The sequence below is a fragment of the Lepidochelys kempii genome, chromosome 5, assembly GCF_965140265.1.
Source record: "Lepidochelys kempii isolate rLepKem1 chromosome 5, rLepKem1.hap2, whole genome shotgun sequence".
NCBI classification, from domain to species: Eukaryota; Metazoa; Chordata; order Testudines; family Cheloniidae; genus Lepidochelys; species Lepidochelys kempii.
The window spans coordinates 12,754,170-12,768,623 of NC_133260.1; the positions used below are offsets into that span (position 1 = coordinate 12,754,170).

Sequence of the window (14,454 nt, forward strand, 5' to 3'; positions counted from 1 at the left end):
TCTGCCATACAATGAATCATACCAGAGTTCCTTATCTGCTCACTCCTGCTCACTCCTCCCTGCCTCTGCTCCCTGGGCAAAGTGAGTCCTACAAAGAGATTATCTCAAATGCTGCTTCAGGCCACAAAACTGATCCTGAAAGCCTTGAGAACAGCAATATCAGACAGACAGATGGTTCGGGGTTAAGAGAGGGACCTCCGGGATCACTGGATCTGAGTCTCTATTATTTATTATTACAGGAGTGTCTAGGGACCCCAACCGAGATGGGAGCTCATTGTCCTAGGTGCTGTACACACTCAGAGTAAATCCACTTTCACTAACCCCACTCTCACTCTCGCTCTCTGAGTGTTTCCAGTCACGGGGACCTGATTCCTGCACATGATGATTTATTTCCTTGTCAGATCCTCATGACCCCTATTGTTAAGAAACATTTCTAATATGGGATATAAAGTGTCCAGTTTTTGTCTTTTTAGGCGACTGATTTCCTTAGATCTCCACTCTGAAAAATAGCTAATGAAATATTCCCCCAATCTAAGCATCTTTGTTCCAGCTTACAGCCCTCCCAATAATACTTATGCCTGTGTTGTGTTCTCCAGTTCTCACTCCATCTGTCTTTGTGTTCTCTATAAACTTTTCCACGGCCCTTCTGTGGTTTTAAAAATATCAGCTTCCCCAGCCCTCTTCACCTGTCTCCTCCCATTCTGTCCCACTTCTCCTTCCCCTGTATATCTTCAGTGTGCAGGCTCAGCAGCACACATGCCCTGCCTGGCTCCGATCCTAAGTGCCTCCTTTCAGCACATCCTGCTATGGTACCATAGCTCTAGAAAGTTCTGATGAGCAGTGCCAGGTTTACAATGGTGCCAGTGGCTCCATGGAGCCAGGCCCATGCTCAGAAGGGGCCCCGGCCTACTCCATTTGCACTGCGCCCCGAGACCCCGCTCCTCCTCCCGCCCACCACTTGCTCCTCTTGGCCTGCCTGCCGGCTGGCCGCAACCTCCTCTATGCCCCCGGTCCCACCCCCCTGCTCCTTTCTGCCCCCTGGCAGGACTGCAGTGCACCTCTGACTCCAGGCCTGTGGGGCCCCACCTGTCTCCCCAGAGCTGAGCTACCTGGGACTGGTACAGAAGCCTGGCCAGTCTCAGCTGGGGGAGGGGGACCGGGGAACAGCCCCCTTTAAGCCACAGGAGCCAGAGTGTCACTTGTTGACCCACTTTGTCAGACTCTTATAACTTCCCCATGGGTCGATGGGTTTGGAGCACTTAGGCCCTTTGTCACTTTGGCTCACCCATGTATAATAAAGGTTACAAATGGAGATGCTGTTCAGCAGGGATTTCTTGGCCCCTCCCTCGGGGGGAAAATGATCAGATGTTGAGCTCCCTTTATGTTTTCCACATGACTGACCACAAAAGTATTTTTAACCAAACCGATTGCCAGCTCTGCTGAACTCACTCATTCCCTCCGGGGAGAGGGAAACCACTGAGGGTTCCACTCCTCAGCCAAACAGCCCGGGGCTGCGCGTCTGACCCCTCGGCTTCGGCGTGAACAATGCTGGTTTGCTGATCCAAAATCTGTCCGGAGTGAGGCGCACCAGCGACCATGAAAGGGTTTGGGTTATTTCTTGCGTGTCTACTTTGCATCTTCAAGAAGGGTGAGTTCTGACTGCTATCCCTGCCTCTATTATCACTGTCGGTGATGCCGATGGAACTGCACAATGCAATTCGTTCGATAGGAACCAGAATGCTGCTTTACAGTGCCCGGAAATTCCAGCTGGCTTTGGCAAGAATTACTAAATATGGCTAATAACTTATGGAAAAGACCAGCGTTCTGACTCTTTGCGGCCATGAGAGAGCCCAGGACCATCTAGGGGGGTTAATCCCAGTATCACAGCCAAATTCCAACTCAGGAGTTTATATTTACCTAAATTCCCCCTGCATTGTCAATCGGTTACAGCATTTTTCTCTGCCTGCCCTGAATTGTTGTGTAGTGTCCCTGGGAACTATTTTACAATGAACATAGTTTGCTTTAGAGTTTACTGCCCTTCAGTGGTAGACAAAATTAATGTGTGTGCACACATACCCACCACCCACATACATGCAGAGCTGCAATGCAGTGCTTACACTTGTGATTCATAAATCAGCTCATAAAATTTAGGATTCCTACGGAGGGATGACATAATGGCCCAGATTTAGCAAAGCTTTAAAGCACATGCTTAAGCATATGATTTTAATGGGACTTACGCACATGCTTAAAGTTAAGCCTCTCTTTAAGTGTCTTCTTTTCTGAATCCAGGCCCATCTGAGTATAAGATCGTTATCAGTGTGCAAGAAGATCTCTTTTGCCTGATCTTTTCAGGGTCCAAGATGAATGCTAACCAAGCCCATCATCATAGGTTTTGATCTGTGACCTCAAAATTAAGACATTTTCCACTGACAATACAGCCGCCACTAAAATATAAAACACTGAGGGCCAGAGAGGGGCAATATGTAGGAAACCTGATGAAATAAATAATAATTTGCACATATATTTGCCCTTACATTGGCTTTTCCCCCTCAGAAAACATGCAGTTGACTGATGCCAGTTGTACAGGCCCAGAGATACCTGCCAGGTATCATGGAAGAACATCACATGTATAAATAAAACAACCTGTAGTCTCTACCTAACCTCTCTAGGCAGTTACCCAGTGTTCACTAATTCATAAATCCCAGGGAAGTCAAGCGGAGCTGAGAGTGCTCTGCCCTTTTGGACACCAGCTATTCAGTTTTTCCATCTACTCCGGTCTCTGATACTCAGGAAAAAGTTACGTCTGCAGTGAGCTGTCAGGGAAGATCTATAGCAGAGGTGGGCAAACTACAGCTTGGAGGCCGCATCCGGCTCTTCAGACATATTAACCTGGCCCTTGAGCTCCAGCCAGGGAGCGGGGTCCAGGGCTTGCCCCACTCCAGCCGGGGAGCAGGGTCAGGGATTTGCCCCACTCCACGCATGCCAGGGCTCCGCGCCTCTCCCGGAAGCAATGGCATGTCCCCCCACCACCTCCTACACGTAGGAGCAGCCAGGGGACTCCACACGCTTCCCCCACAGCTCCCATTGGCCAGCAACAATAGCCAATGGGAGCTGCAGGGCAGCAGCTGTGGACGGGGCAGCGCGCAGAGCCGCCTGGCCACACTGCTGCATAGGAGCCAGAGGGAGCTTCTGCTTCCGGGAGTTGATTGAGGTAAGCGCTGCCTGAAGCCTGCACCCCTGACCCCCTCCCGTGCCCTAACCCCAGGCCTGATCCCCCTCCCGCCCTCCAAACCCCTCGGTCCCAGTCCAGAGCACTCTCCTACACCCCCAACCCCTCATCCCCAGCCCCACCCCAGAACCCGCACCAGCAGCCAAAGTCCTTACCCCCTCCCGCACCCCAACCCCTAATTTCATAAACATTCATGGCCCGCCATACAATTTCCATAGCTAGATGTGGCCCTCGGGCCAAAATGTTTGCCCACCCCGATCTATATGTAACCCTTCTGCCCGTCAGAGTTGGCAGCAACAAGGGCCGGGTACAGTATCTAGGGGTTCCATTCCAATAACACAATGCAAAGCCGTCTCGAGCCCCCACCCAGTGACCTGGGACAAATATATACCACCCCCGCTGTGCGCCTCTAAGAGGCAATACCGCCCCTCTCGCAAGTGTTAGGGGGCTTATTCCTTCACCCACTTTCTTCCCTGGTCCTTCTCACATGAACAGAGAGCAACAATACCCGAAGTCCAAAGGTACAAACAATTCGATGTTTATTGGGGTGAACTTCCAGCAAGCATGATTCCAGTTTCCTTCCTTAGTGTCCCCTTTCCCAACTCTGACACCACAGAGCCTTATCTGTGTCCCTGTTCCCATTCCTGCCCTTAGCCAAACATGATTCCAACTTCCTTACCCACATTCCCTGTTCCCATTTCCCCCTGTAGCAAAACTTGATTCCAATTTCCCCACCCCCATTCCCTGTTCCCATTTCCCACACACACACTTCCTGATTGACTGCAGACTATATAGTAAAACTTGAGTTCTGCTTAGCTATACCTTAACCAATCATTTTCCTGAAATTTAACTAACCAATCCTAACATATTGTAAACATGATTATTTAACCAATTATATCCCACCACCTTAATTAGTTTACACCCAGCAAAATTAATTATACAGCAGACAGAAACAATCACAGAACCAGACATTGATTATACAGACAGACAATAGGAAAATGGGGACTACAGTGATAGAACAACAAAGAAATGACGATTTCACATCCCAGCTATTGATAAGTGAGTTCTTGCCAGACAGGATGCTATCAAACTAAGTTTCCTTTTACATCTTCTGGGCACTTCCCTTTCTCTGGAGGCTTTATCAGGACAGGATTGTATTCCTAACAGCCCAATAGCACCTTATTTCAACGTGACTAGTTTGGAATGTGAGGATGTGACCGTTCACTTCCCAGCTTATGGCTGCCTCTGTTGCTCAGCCAAAGATCTCAGCATAAGCACAGGGTCTCAGACTGTCACAGTAAGAGAAGGACCTTACACCAGCAGACAGTGATTTTGATTCTCTTCCTTTCTTTTATACCTCTATAACTAGCTAAGTGATAAGAATACACCTAAATTCTTAGAGTATAAGCCTTTACAGACAGGCCTGACAGGATATCTATATCCTAACAGCAAGCACAGAGTCTGAGTGTAGCAAAAGCCTTTTAATAACGGAGAGAAACAATGTGGCATTATGTTGGGGAAACAGCATCTACAGGATTCATAAGCAATGAGCAAAAAAACTCACCCCAAGCAAATTGGTTTCCCTTTCCCTTTGGTTCGTGAGTCCAGCAACCCAAAAGTCACCCAAAATCCCAAAAGTCCAACAACCCAAAAGTCTCTGTCCCTGGTCAGTGCAGCGCCAGAGTTCGAAAGTTTATCTGCAGAGTTTTACCTCCCAACCTGGGTGGAGATGGGGGGGAGTTAAGGGGCACCTTACATAATCCAAAGCCAATTGCCCCACCGCTCCGCTCCACCAGCTGTCCCACAAATCGGTCTGCTCTGCCAGCCACCCCATGAGCCACTCCAGCCATCCCACAAACTGCTCTGCAATATATTTTCAGGCCCCCCACTACTTAACACAACAATCAGTGATTTCAGCTCTTAGTAATTTTAGCTCTTTTGTGATTTTAACTTGTAGTAGGGGAGCCTCAGTGCTGGTGCACCATTGGCCCAAAGTGAATTCAGCTCAGCAGCCTGTAACTAGACTCCTAATGGAATCAAAATTAGCTCCGATATTCCACAGCGGAGAGAGGAGGTGCAATTAGCATGCAAGGCCCTCACCAGGGGCCCATACTACCAGATATTAATACCTGTCCCCAGCCTCTCTCAATTCACTCAGTTTTGGAACCCATGTCCCTTGCCTAGCGAGTACTACTTAGTTGATGGTGAGTCCCTCCATCCTAACAAAAGGCCAAGTACAGTTCCACTGTCCTTGATTCACATAATCAGGATAATAACAATTTATTCTTCCTGCCTCAATAACAGAGACACTGGGGATCCCACAGCAGCCAAAGTGACCATTTGGGCAGCTATGGGCTCATGCTAGGCAGGGTGGGTGTGCCTATGCAAATGAGATCAGCCCCTGAAGTTCTTTTCCACAACTTGCCACAACTCACCACCAGATGTCAGGGTGGAGCTCATCCTGACTCTGCTTACATCTAAGATACTGAGCCACACCACATGTTCCTGGAAGCATTACCTGGTGCTGCAGCTGTTATTGCTTCCACCAACGTGTAGAAATGAGAGCAGCCTTCCCAGAAGTTCTGTTTGTGGCAGCTTGGTTATTAGCTACCTGTCAAGGTAACGACATCAGATTCTGACACTCCTATGTGTATTCCACTCCAGTGAAAGCTGGTTTTGTGAAGAGGTTTCGAGAGAAGGATTATCAAACAGCAAAGATTAAATCTGGCCCAGGCATGAAGGAAATGCAGTTCCCACTAACTGCAACTAGATTTTTATCAGGGCTGGATTTGTCAAGAGAGAGAGATTTTTTGTTTTGTTTCCTGCAACACTTTTGGGTGGGGTACTCACGGTGTAGTTCCAGGGAAAGGGATGGTTTACGGAAGTTACTGGCAGCTGTAGGGTACTATAGGGCCGTGGTTCCACTGCTCTGCCTCGAACACTGACTGCTTTCCTCTAACAGTCAAAGACGGTCTCTCTCCTCCAAGACAGCTGGGGGGAAGGTGCTGGGAACTGGCATGCACACTCCAGCCTTGCCATATTCATTAGATCAGTATTGCCAGCAGCTCTTAAGTCTGCCTTTAGAGCCCATCACTCACAAATGACATGTCCCCGGGTTGATAAGAAGGTGGACTTCTGATTTATGGGAGAAAAAGTCATTCTTCAGGTTTGGTACATCAGCCTTTATGGTTTATTCAGGTTCCTGAAGCCAGTTCCTTTGGTTCCAGGTTTGCAGTCCAATGGGTGGTCCATTCAGGTTCCATCAGATGCTACTGGTGAGATTGGAAAGGCGGTTGTTCTGCCCTGTACTTTCACACACCCCCACAAAACATATGACCGGACCCTCACAACCATTTGGAGGATCAAGGAACCTTACGATGGGATGGTAGTGTTCAAATGCGTTACTCACAGCTCGAGCGACCTCTGTAAAACTGCAGTTAGCTACAAGAACAAGTACAAACTGATTGGAAACCCCAGGCACAATAACCTCTCCATCAAGATCGACAACCTGACCTGGAGCGACAGCAACAGATACTTCTGCCGAGTGGAGTTTTCTGGGGATCTTCATGACAAGTACGAAAGCAGGACTGGGATAAGGCTCCATTTGATAGGTAAGAGAACATCAGCTCTAAAGGTGCTACCGACAGAGGCTAGAGCTGGAAGGATGTGGAAGCTGGAGGGACCACTTCATGCTAGTTGCCACTGAACTCCACACTGAGACTTCGTCTACACTACGGGGGTAAGTCGACCAAAGTTACGCAACTCCAGCTACATGAATAACGTAGCTGGAGTCGACATAGCTTAGGTCAATTTACTGCGGGGTCTACACCGTGCTGGGTCTACGGGAGTCTCCCGTCAATATACCTTACACTTCTCCTTCTGTGGGGAGTACTGGGGTCGACCAGAAAGCGATCTGCCGGCCATTTAGTGAGTTTTCACTAGACCCATTAAATCGACCCCCGGCGCATCAATTGCCAGAGCATCAATCCCGCGGTAGTGTAGACATAGCCACAGCATTGAACCAATACTAGTCATTCCTGAGGAGCTCTACAACATCAGATTAGGGCATTTTTCTGAGCATCTAAGATGCTCAGATACTATGCTGATGTGTACAATATAAGAACCAGAACAAATAGAATAGAATAGAAGCTAGGGGGAACTGTGGCAGGGAAAAGGGCTGGCTTCTGGCCACCAGGAGTAAGAAACAAATTGAGATTGGGGTGCAGGAAGGGGCGAGGGCTCTGGTTGGTGATGCGGGCTCTGGGCTGGGGCTGGGGATGAGAGGTTTGGGGTGCAGGAGGGTGCTCTGGGCGGGGCTCGAGGGGTTTGGAGGGCAGGAAGGGGATCAGGGCTAGGGCAGGGGATTGGGGTGTGGGGAGAGGCTCAGGGGTGCAGGTTCTGGGTGGCACTTATCTCAAGTGGCTCCTGAAATCAGCGGCATGTCCTTTCTCCATCTCCTACGTGGAGACGCAGCCAGGCAACTTTGCATGCTGCCCTGTTCACAGGCACTGCTCCTGCAGCTCCCTTTGGCTGCGGTTCCCCACCAATGGGAGCTGCAGGGGTGGTGGCTGGGTCGGGGGCAGCATGCAGAGCGGAGGTCCCTCGCTACCCCTACATGTAGGAGCCAGAGAGGGAGCCATGCCGCTGCTTCCGGGAGCCACATGGAGGGGCCCCCAACCCTGCTCCCCAGCTGGAGCGCCGGAGCAGAGCAAGCCTTAAACCCCACTTCCCAGCAGGAGTTCGAGGGACAGATTAAAACAGCTGGCAGGCCAGATCCAGCCCGTGGGGAGTAGTTTGCCAACGCCTGATCTAGAGCCCCAACTGAGCTTGGGGACTCATCATACCAGGCGCTGAGCAGACAGATAGTATGAGAGAGACCCCACCTGAGGGTCTGCAATCTAATCAGACAACGGGAAAGAGGGGAAGTGGAGGCCCAGACAGGTGAAGCGATTTGCCCAAGGTCACATGGCAGCTCAGCGTCAGCAGCAGAACCCAGGTCTCTGAGTCCAGTTGCCATGCCCTATCCACTAAACCATGCTGCAGCCATTGAAATCAATAGGGCTTTCACGGATGCAGGGTCCAACTGTGCAGAACTCACGGCAGCATCAGGGCCACGGTTCTGTTAGCTCAGTGGTTTTCAAGCTTTTTAGGCTGTGTACTCCTTTCCAAAGTCTACCGTGTACCACATCTGAGATAGGGTCACAATATACCTAGGATTAGCTTGCCAAGCCTGACTAAACAAAGTGTGTTGTCCGCCATTACAGGATTTTTCTCGAGTACCCTTTGACGAGATCTTGCATGACCCTAGAGGTACGCGTACCCCTGTTCAGAAACCACCATTAGCTGATAATCCGGCTCTAGTTGCATCTGGGGAAGTTTCTTCACTTCCCTTGCTGGGTGTAGCACTACTGGTAGGCAATGGCAGGAGTACTACACCCCCAAAGACTGTCCAGGGTCCAGCAACGGATGAGTGATCCCTTCCTGTGGGGGTCTGCAAAGTGTCTGAGGTTATTTTTTAAAAAATTGCAGTAATACCTTTAAAAGAACATATTCGTCTGCACCTGGGTGACATTTTACATCTGAGGAAGGCACTTCACACCCACGAATTCATTCACACAACTCCTCCATGCAAGGGATAAACTGTATTTGCAGTCCAATCGTTGCAGGCATTGTGCGATTGCATAAGAATCAGGCCGTGAAACTGACTAGTCTATTTTCATTGCTCAGGCTGCATGAGACACTAACAATAAATAAACCAAACCACACAGAGAGTGAAGGGAAAATTAGATTGATGACATTCTTTCTATTTTTAATCACCCCGATGTCAACAGTAATAATAAAACAGGGAAGGAACTCCGATCCCCTGACTCTGAGGCCTGGGCCCTATTTGCTTGAACCCGGTGCTTCTCTCTAAAGCACAGGGGTGATGACGAAATCAAGAGCCAGGAAATGTTGAAGGAAAAGGAGCGATGAGAGACTTGATCTCGACGTTACAAAATCATAGCAGTCTAGGAATCAGCTCAGGCCAACAATGGCACTAAATGCTTTGAGCCCCACACCAGCATGGTATTTGAATCTTCATTTGATTTTAATCACTTCTTGTGACCCGCACAGCTGCTCCCAGGATTGTTAACATCACCATTGGCTCCAACCAGGACCGTACCTTCAGAGCGCAGTGTACAGCCGAAGGGGAGCCGCTGCCTTCTCTGACATGGACCGGCCCTCTCTTCAGCAATGCAACGTCAGTCACAAGCTTGAACCACCAGATAACCAAAGAGTTGCATTACCTGACTCGCGATGGAAAATACACGTGCACAGCCGTTAACAGCCACGGGAGAGCGGAGGGAGCCGTGTATTTCTATAAATTCAAAGCAGCAAGCAGCTCCTTGATTCCGATCCTGATGTTTGTAGCACTAGGAATTAAAGCACTGGTGTTGCTGATGATATTAGGAATTGCTGGTTTTTGGAGGGCAGGTATGTGCCGTTATTTATTTGCTTTCATACCCTTCTCTGCATTTAATCAGACTGTTAACTAGTGGAGTGACTCAGCGGAAAGAAAAAGACGCAATCCGCCAGGATTTTCCTCCTCTAGGGATGTTTAATAACTGAAAAGCCAAGCAAAGTAACAAGGAAAGAAGGAGAAACGCAAAACTGCCCAGATGCCAGTTACAGGGTTGCTGGATTCAGCCCTTGTATTTTTTTAAAAGACACAGTAAACAGGAGTTTCCATATGTCTAACACTATGGGTTTAGGAAGCAAGATGTATGGCTGGGAGGTGCCATTTTAAAACAGACTAATTATTAATGCTTTGCGCCTAGACACCGTCACAACTTGCCTTCAGTACACGTCACAGAATAGTTTAATCCTCACAGTATCGTCATCCTCATTTCACAGATGGCAAAACTGAGGAGAGGGGTTAAGGGACTTGCTCAAGGCCACAGAGAGCATGTCTACACAGCCCACAGCACTGAGTTTCAGAGCCCAGGTCGACAGACTTGGGCTCATGCTACAGCACTAAAAATTGGTGCCCAGATGTTGCAGCTCAGGCTCGGGAGCCCAGGGATGGGGGTGGGCTTTGCGGCCCTAACTCCAGCCCAACCTGCAATGTCCACACTGCTGGTTTTAACGCTGTAGGTCGAGCCCGGTTCTGAGACTTGCTGCGTAAATGTAACACAGAGGGAGAATCACTGTCTATCTGCGTACTCCCGTGGCCCACGTTACCGTATTAGCTGAGTGCTTCACAAGCATTCGTGGATTTTCATCCTCACAATGCCCCAGTGAGGCTGGAGTAGGGAAATATTATTCCCCTGTTGCGGCTGCTGCTGTTCCCCCAACCCCTGGCCCTGGGGTTCCCGCTGCTGCCTGGTGGGTCCCTGGCTGCTCTGCTGGGCCAGGGCTGCGTCCTGCTGCTCTCCCGTGAGCACCCACCACCCTGCCCGCAGCCAGCCCCTGCCGCACCCCCTGCCCGCAGCCAGCCCCTGCCTCCAGCCACCCCTGCCGCACTCCCTGCCCTGCCTCCAGCCACCACCACACCCGCTGCCCTGCCTCCAGCCCCCATCTCCAGCCACCCCCTGCCCTGCCTCCAGCCACCCCCACACCCCCTGCCTGCAGCCAGCCCCTGTCTCCAGCCACCCCCGCACCCCCTGCCTGCAGCCAGCCCGTCTTCAGCCACCCCCGCACCCCCTGCCTGCAGCCAGCCCGTCTTCAGCCACCCCCGCACCCCCTGCCTGCAGCCAGCCCCTGCCGCACACACCCCCTGCCCTTCAAGCACCAGCCCCTGCCGCACCCCCTGCCCTGCCCGCACCAGCCCCTGCCGCACCCCCTGCCCTGCCCGCAGCCAGCCCCGCCGCACCCCCTGCCCTGCCCGCAGCCAACCCCTACCTCCAGCCGGCCCCACACCCCCTTGCCTCCAGCCAACCCCGCACCCCCTTGCCTCCAGCCAACCCCGCACCCTCCTGTCTCCAGCCAACCCCGCACCCCCTGCCTCCAGCCAGCCCTGCACCCTCCTGTCTCCAGCCAGCCCTGCCCCACGCCCCTGTCTGCAGCTGGCCCCACATCCACTGGTGCCCTGCAGTTCCCAGGCCAGTAACCCTGCACACCTGCTTCAATGAGGGGGGCAGGGAGCAGCTGGGACCCACACATGTGCACACCCTAGGATGACCAGACAGCAAGTGTGAAAAATCAGGACAGGGGTTGGGGGGTAATAGGAGCCTATATAAGAAAAAGACCCAAAAATCGGGACAGTCCCTATAAAATCGGGACATCTGGTCCCCCTAGCACACCCCCAGGGAGTGGCGGGGACCCACACATGTGAAACGGATCTCATTTCTAGTTCAGGCCCATCTTTTTAAAAAAGAACTTTCGGCAGGGTTAACACACACCCGTATTTTTGCGGACGGGTCAGGCTTTTTGGTTCTTAAATCGCCATCCGGGAGGAATTTTTAAATTTTAAAAATTCCTCCCGGGAAAATATGGACGTATGGTAACCCTGTTGGTACAAAAAATACATACTGGGGCACATCCCTTAACTCAGAACTTTTTATAGGGAACTGGTTGTTAAGATTTTGGCAGCTCATCACTGCATCTAGGAAGGAGCAGCGAGATGCTTTGTTCCTTGTATTTAGACGTCAGTCCCACTATATTGAAAGACTAACCATAAACAGAACTTAAGAAATTTTTTCCCATTCATTGTGGTTCAGAAACCCACCATCAATGCTGGATTATCAGCTCTTCCAACTGAAATTTGCAGTAAAATAATACGCATCTTTATTCTCACCTGACAGGTCATGGCGCAGCCCCATCCAGGCTGTCCAGGTAAGAGCATCATGCCTTCTGTCAAGTTAACAAGCCTGGACTTCCTTTTTAAGCAGGAAACTGCAACTTATCCTTGACTTGGTAACCACCTTAGAATCTAAGGGCTGGTCTATACACAGTTCTTGTTCCAATGAAACTATATTGCTTTAGAAATAGACGTGAATCAAGGCAGCTCTCTACTGTGGACTGTTACCCCAGTATAAAGGTGCTTGTATCAATATACCAAAATAAGCTATACTGATATAAGCCCCTTTATATCAGTATCATGGTCTGCACACTAGAGGGGTGAATCATTTTTGTTTTTTGCCTGCGACCTGTCCATGACTTTTACTAAAAATGACCACGACAAAATCTTAACCTTACTGATTGTCAGTTGGCTCCACGTAGGTAATCCAATTTTTAAGGCTAATCTCCCAAAACATTTGTTCCAGGCTGAACCTCAAAAGTAAACCACAAACATCTGTAGCCTAAAGGAAACTTTTGGGAATTAAACGAGTCTTTAAAAATGTGTTAGCTGACTTCCACTTAACTCAAGGGTAGATCTAGCCTAACAACATTGTAAATTTAAGTGGAAAACACCTAGCTGTGCCAGGAACATGTCTTTCAACCCTGCTAGGAGTGACTCATCCCTTGACCTTGTTAAAGTTGATGAACTGGGTCCCATGCATTTGACTGTGTCTTGTGGGCTTGGTCTACACTGTGAAGTTTTGCTGGCATAGCTATGCCAGCGAGGATCCTGGGGAAAAAAATCACACTCCCCATTCGCCTCCCCAGCCCACATTGTTATGTCAACAAAACCCTGGCACAGGCGTAACTGTGCCAAAAGAAGAGAGCTTTTGTTGACATTGCTAATGTTGTTCGGGAAGGTGGTGTAGTTATGCCCACAGAACAACTTTTGCTGGCATACTCTGCATCTCCACTAGGGGGCTTTGCTGCCAAAAGCTCTATGGGGTGGAAATGCCCTATGTCACTTTATCAAAATCAGGGGGTAGCCATGTTAGTCTGTACCCACAAAAACAACGAGGAATCCGGTGGCACCTTAAAGACTAACAGATTTATTTGGGCATATAAATCTGTTAGTCTTTAAGGTGCTACCGGACTCCTCGTTGTTCTTATGTCACTTTAGATGACAGCTTAAAAACCAAGGTCCTGGATGCTCCACATGAATATTCAAGATCCCATGACACCTCTCATGAGTGGAGAGGTTTGTCCCTGTCGTCTAAGGCTCAGAAGCAGCTGCCTGGCAGTAGTGTTGTATGCATATAGTTTGTGAAATGCTTTTGGATCCTTCAGGATGAAAAACACTACATACAAACACATGAAACTTAAAAAACAAAACAAAAGATGGCAGGACCAACTTCAAATAAAATGGGTTATCATCAGGTTGATTCTGACGCCCTGAAACTGTGATCTGAAATCAGCTAAGTTCTAAAGATCGCATCATTTCAAAAGCCCTGCATAGGGAAGCCAGCATTTATATTTACTGCCAACGGACACACTAGCCTTTACCTTTCTCGACTCTTTGGTTGGCAGGCAACAAGCGCAAGACTCTACATATGAAAATCTTGACCGCAGAAACAACTGTGGCAGTCAGAGTTTGCCGACAGAATGACCTGCAGCAACTTGGCCTTTGGAATCTGGACCACATCATTTTCCACATATTTACACATGTTGATCTCCTATTCATTACATGTAAAACAAAACAGGTTATGTTTGTGTGTCTTTTCTCCCACAACATGCATCTGTGCTACCGGCTCTGATGAATGGACTGTCAGACTGGTCATGCATGAGTAGGTTGGGCCCTACGGGCTGCAACCTGCAGAAAATGTAAGCTCTGAGGAAGGAAAAAGGAACGGTAGGTAAAGAGAGCGAGAAAAGGGAAGGAATATCCAGGGCAAAGGAGAAGACGACTACTTTAGATGTCAGTTCCAACCAACCGGCATATTTTCAGCCTGTACCACTCAGCATTCAGGACACAGTTAAAAGTCAAACGCTGGCTCCTGGCTGCATTTTCCAAACATTATTTCAAAACCATTTGCCCCCCGCCACTAGAACTTAACAAAACGCATGCAGCTTATTAAAGACAACAAACGGACTGAGGGTCCTGTTTCAAACTTCAGCCTTTCTTCAGATGTGAAGGAAAAGGTTGTTGGGTTTTTTTTTTTAAATGGCAGGAAAATATATATTTTGTATATTTTATAAATATTTACTCTTCCTCTTAAAACCTGCTGAAAAAAGTTATTCCATCTTTTTTTTAAAAAGAAACCACCTTGGCCCCTCCCTCTCCCCCAAATATACTTACCTTCTGGCAGAGACGGTCAGCCCAAAAGGGAAAGGTTTTCAGAAAGCCGTGGGAGTGGAAAACAGGACACTGGAATGAGAACTGTATTGCAGCCTCAATTCTAGCAGTA

At 49.3% G+C, this 14,454-nt stretch overlaps 1 protein-coding gene across 1 annotated transcript; it reads left to right on the forward strand.

Annotated features, from left to right (window-relative positions):
- The first annotated feature begins 1,473 nt into the window (after positions 1-1,473).
- Positions 1,474-13,710, forward strand: SIGLEC15 (sialic acid binding Ig like lectin 15). Its single transcript, XM_073343444.1, has 5 exons — positions 1,474-1,648; positions 6,457-6,840; positions 9,344-9,703; positions 12,013-12,043; positions 13,577-13,710. Exons 1-5 carry the CDS (start codon positions 1,597-1,599, stop codon positions 13,653-13,655), a joined length of 906 nt encoding a protein of 301 aa, XP_073199545.1. The 5' UTR covers positions 1,474-1,596; the 3' UTR covers positions 13,656-13,710.
- The last annotated feature ends 744 nt before the right edge of the window (positions 13,711-14,454 follow it).

Excerpts from the sequence above, each read along its gene's own strand:
- SIGLEC15 (XM_073343444.1), top strand. The coding sequence starts at position 1,597 with ATGAAAGGGTTTGGGTTATTTCTTGCGTGTCTACTTTGCATCTTCAAG. Across the intron at positions 9,704-12,012 it reads TGCTGGTTTTTGGAGGGCAG|GTCATGGCGCAGCCCCATCC; the intron begins GTATGTGCCGTT and ends CTCACCTGACAG. Across the intron at positions 12,044-13,576 it reads GCCCCATCCAGGCTGTCCAG|GCAACAAGCGCAAGACTCTA; the intron begins GTAAGAGCATCA and ends TTTGGTTGGCAG.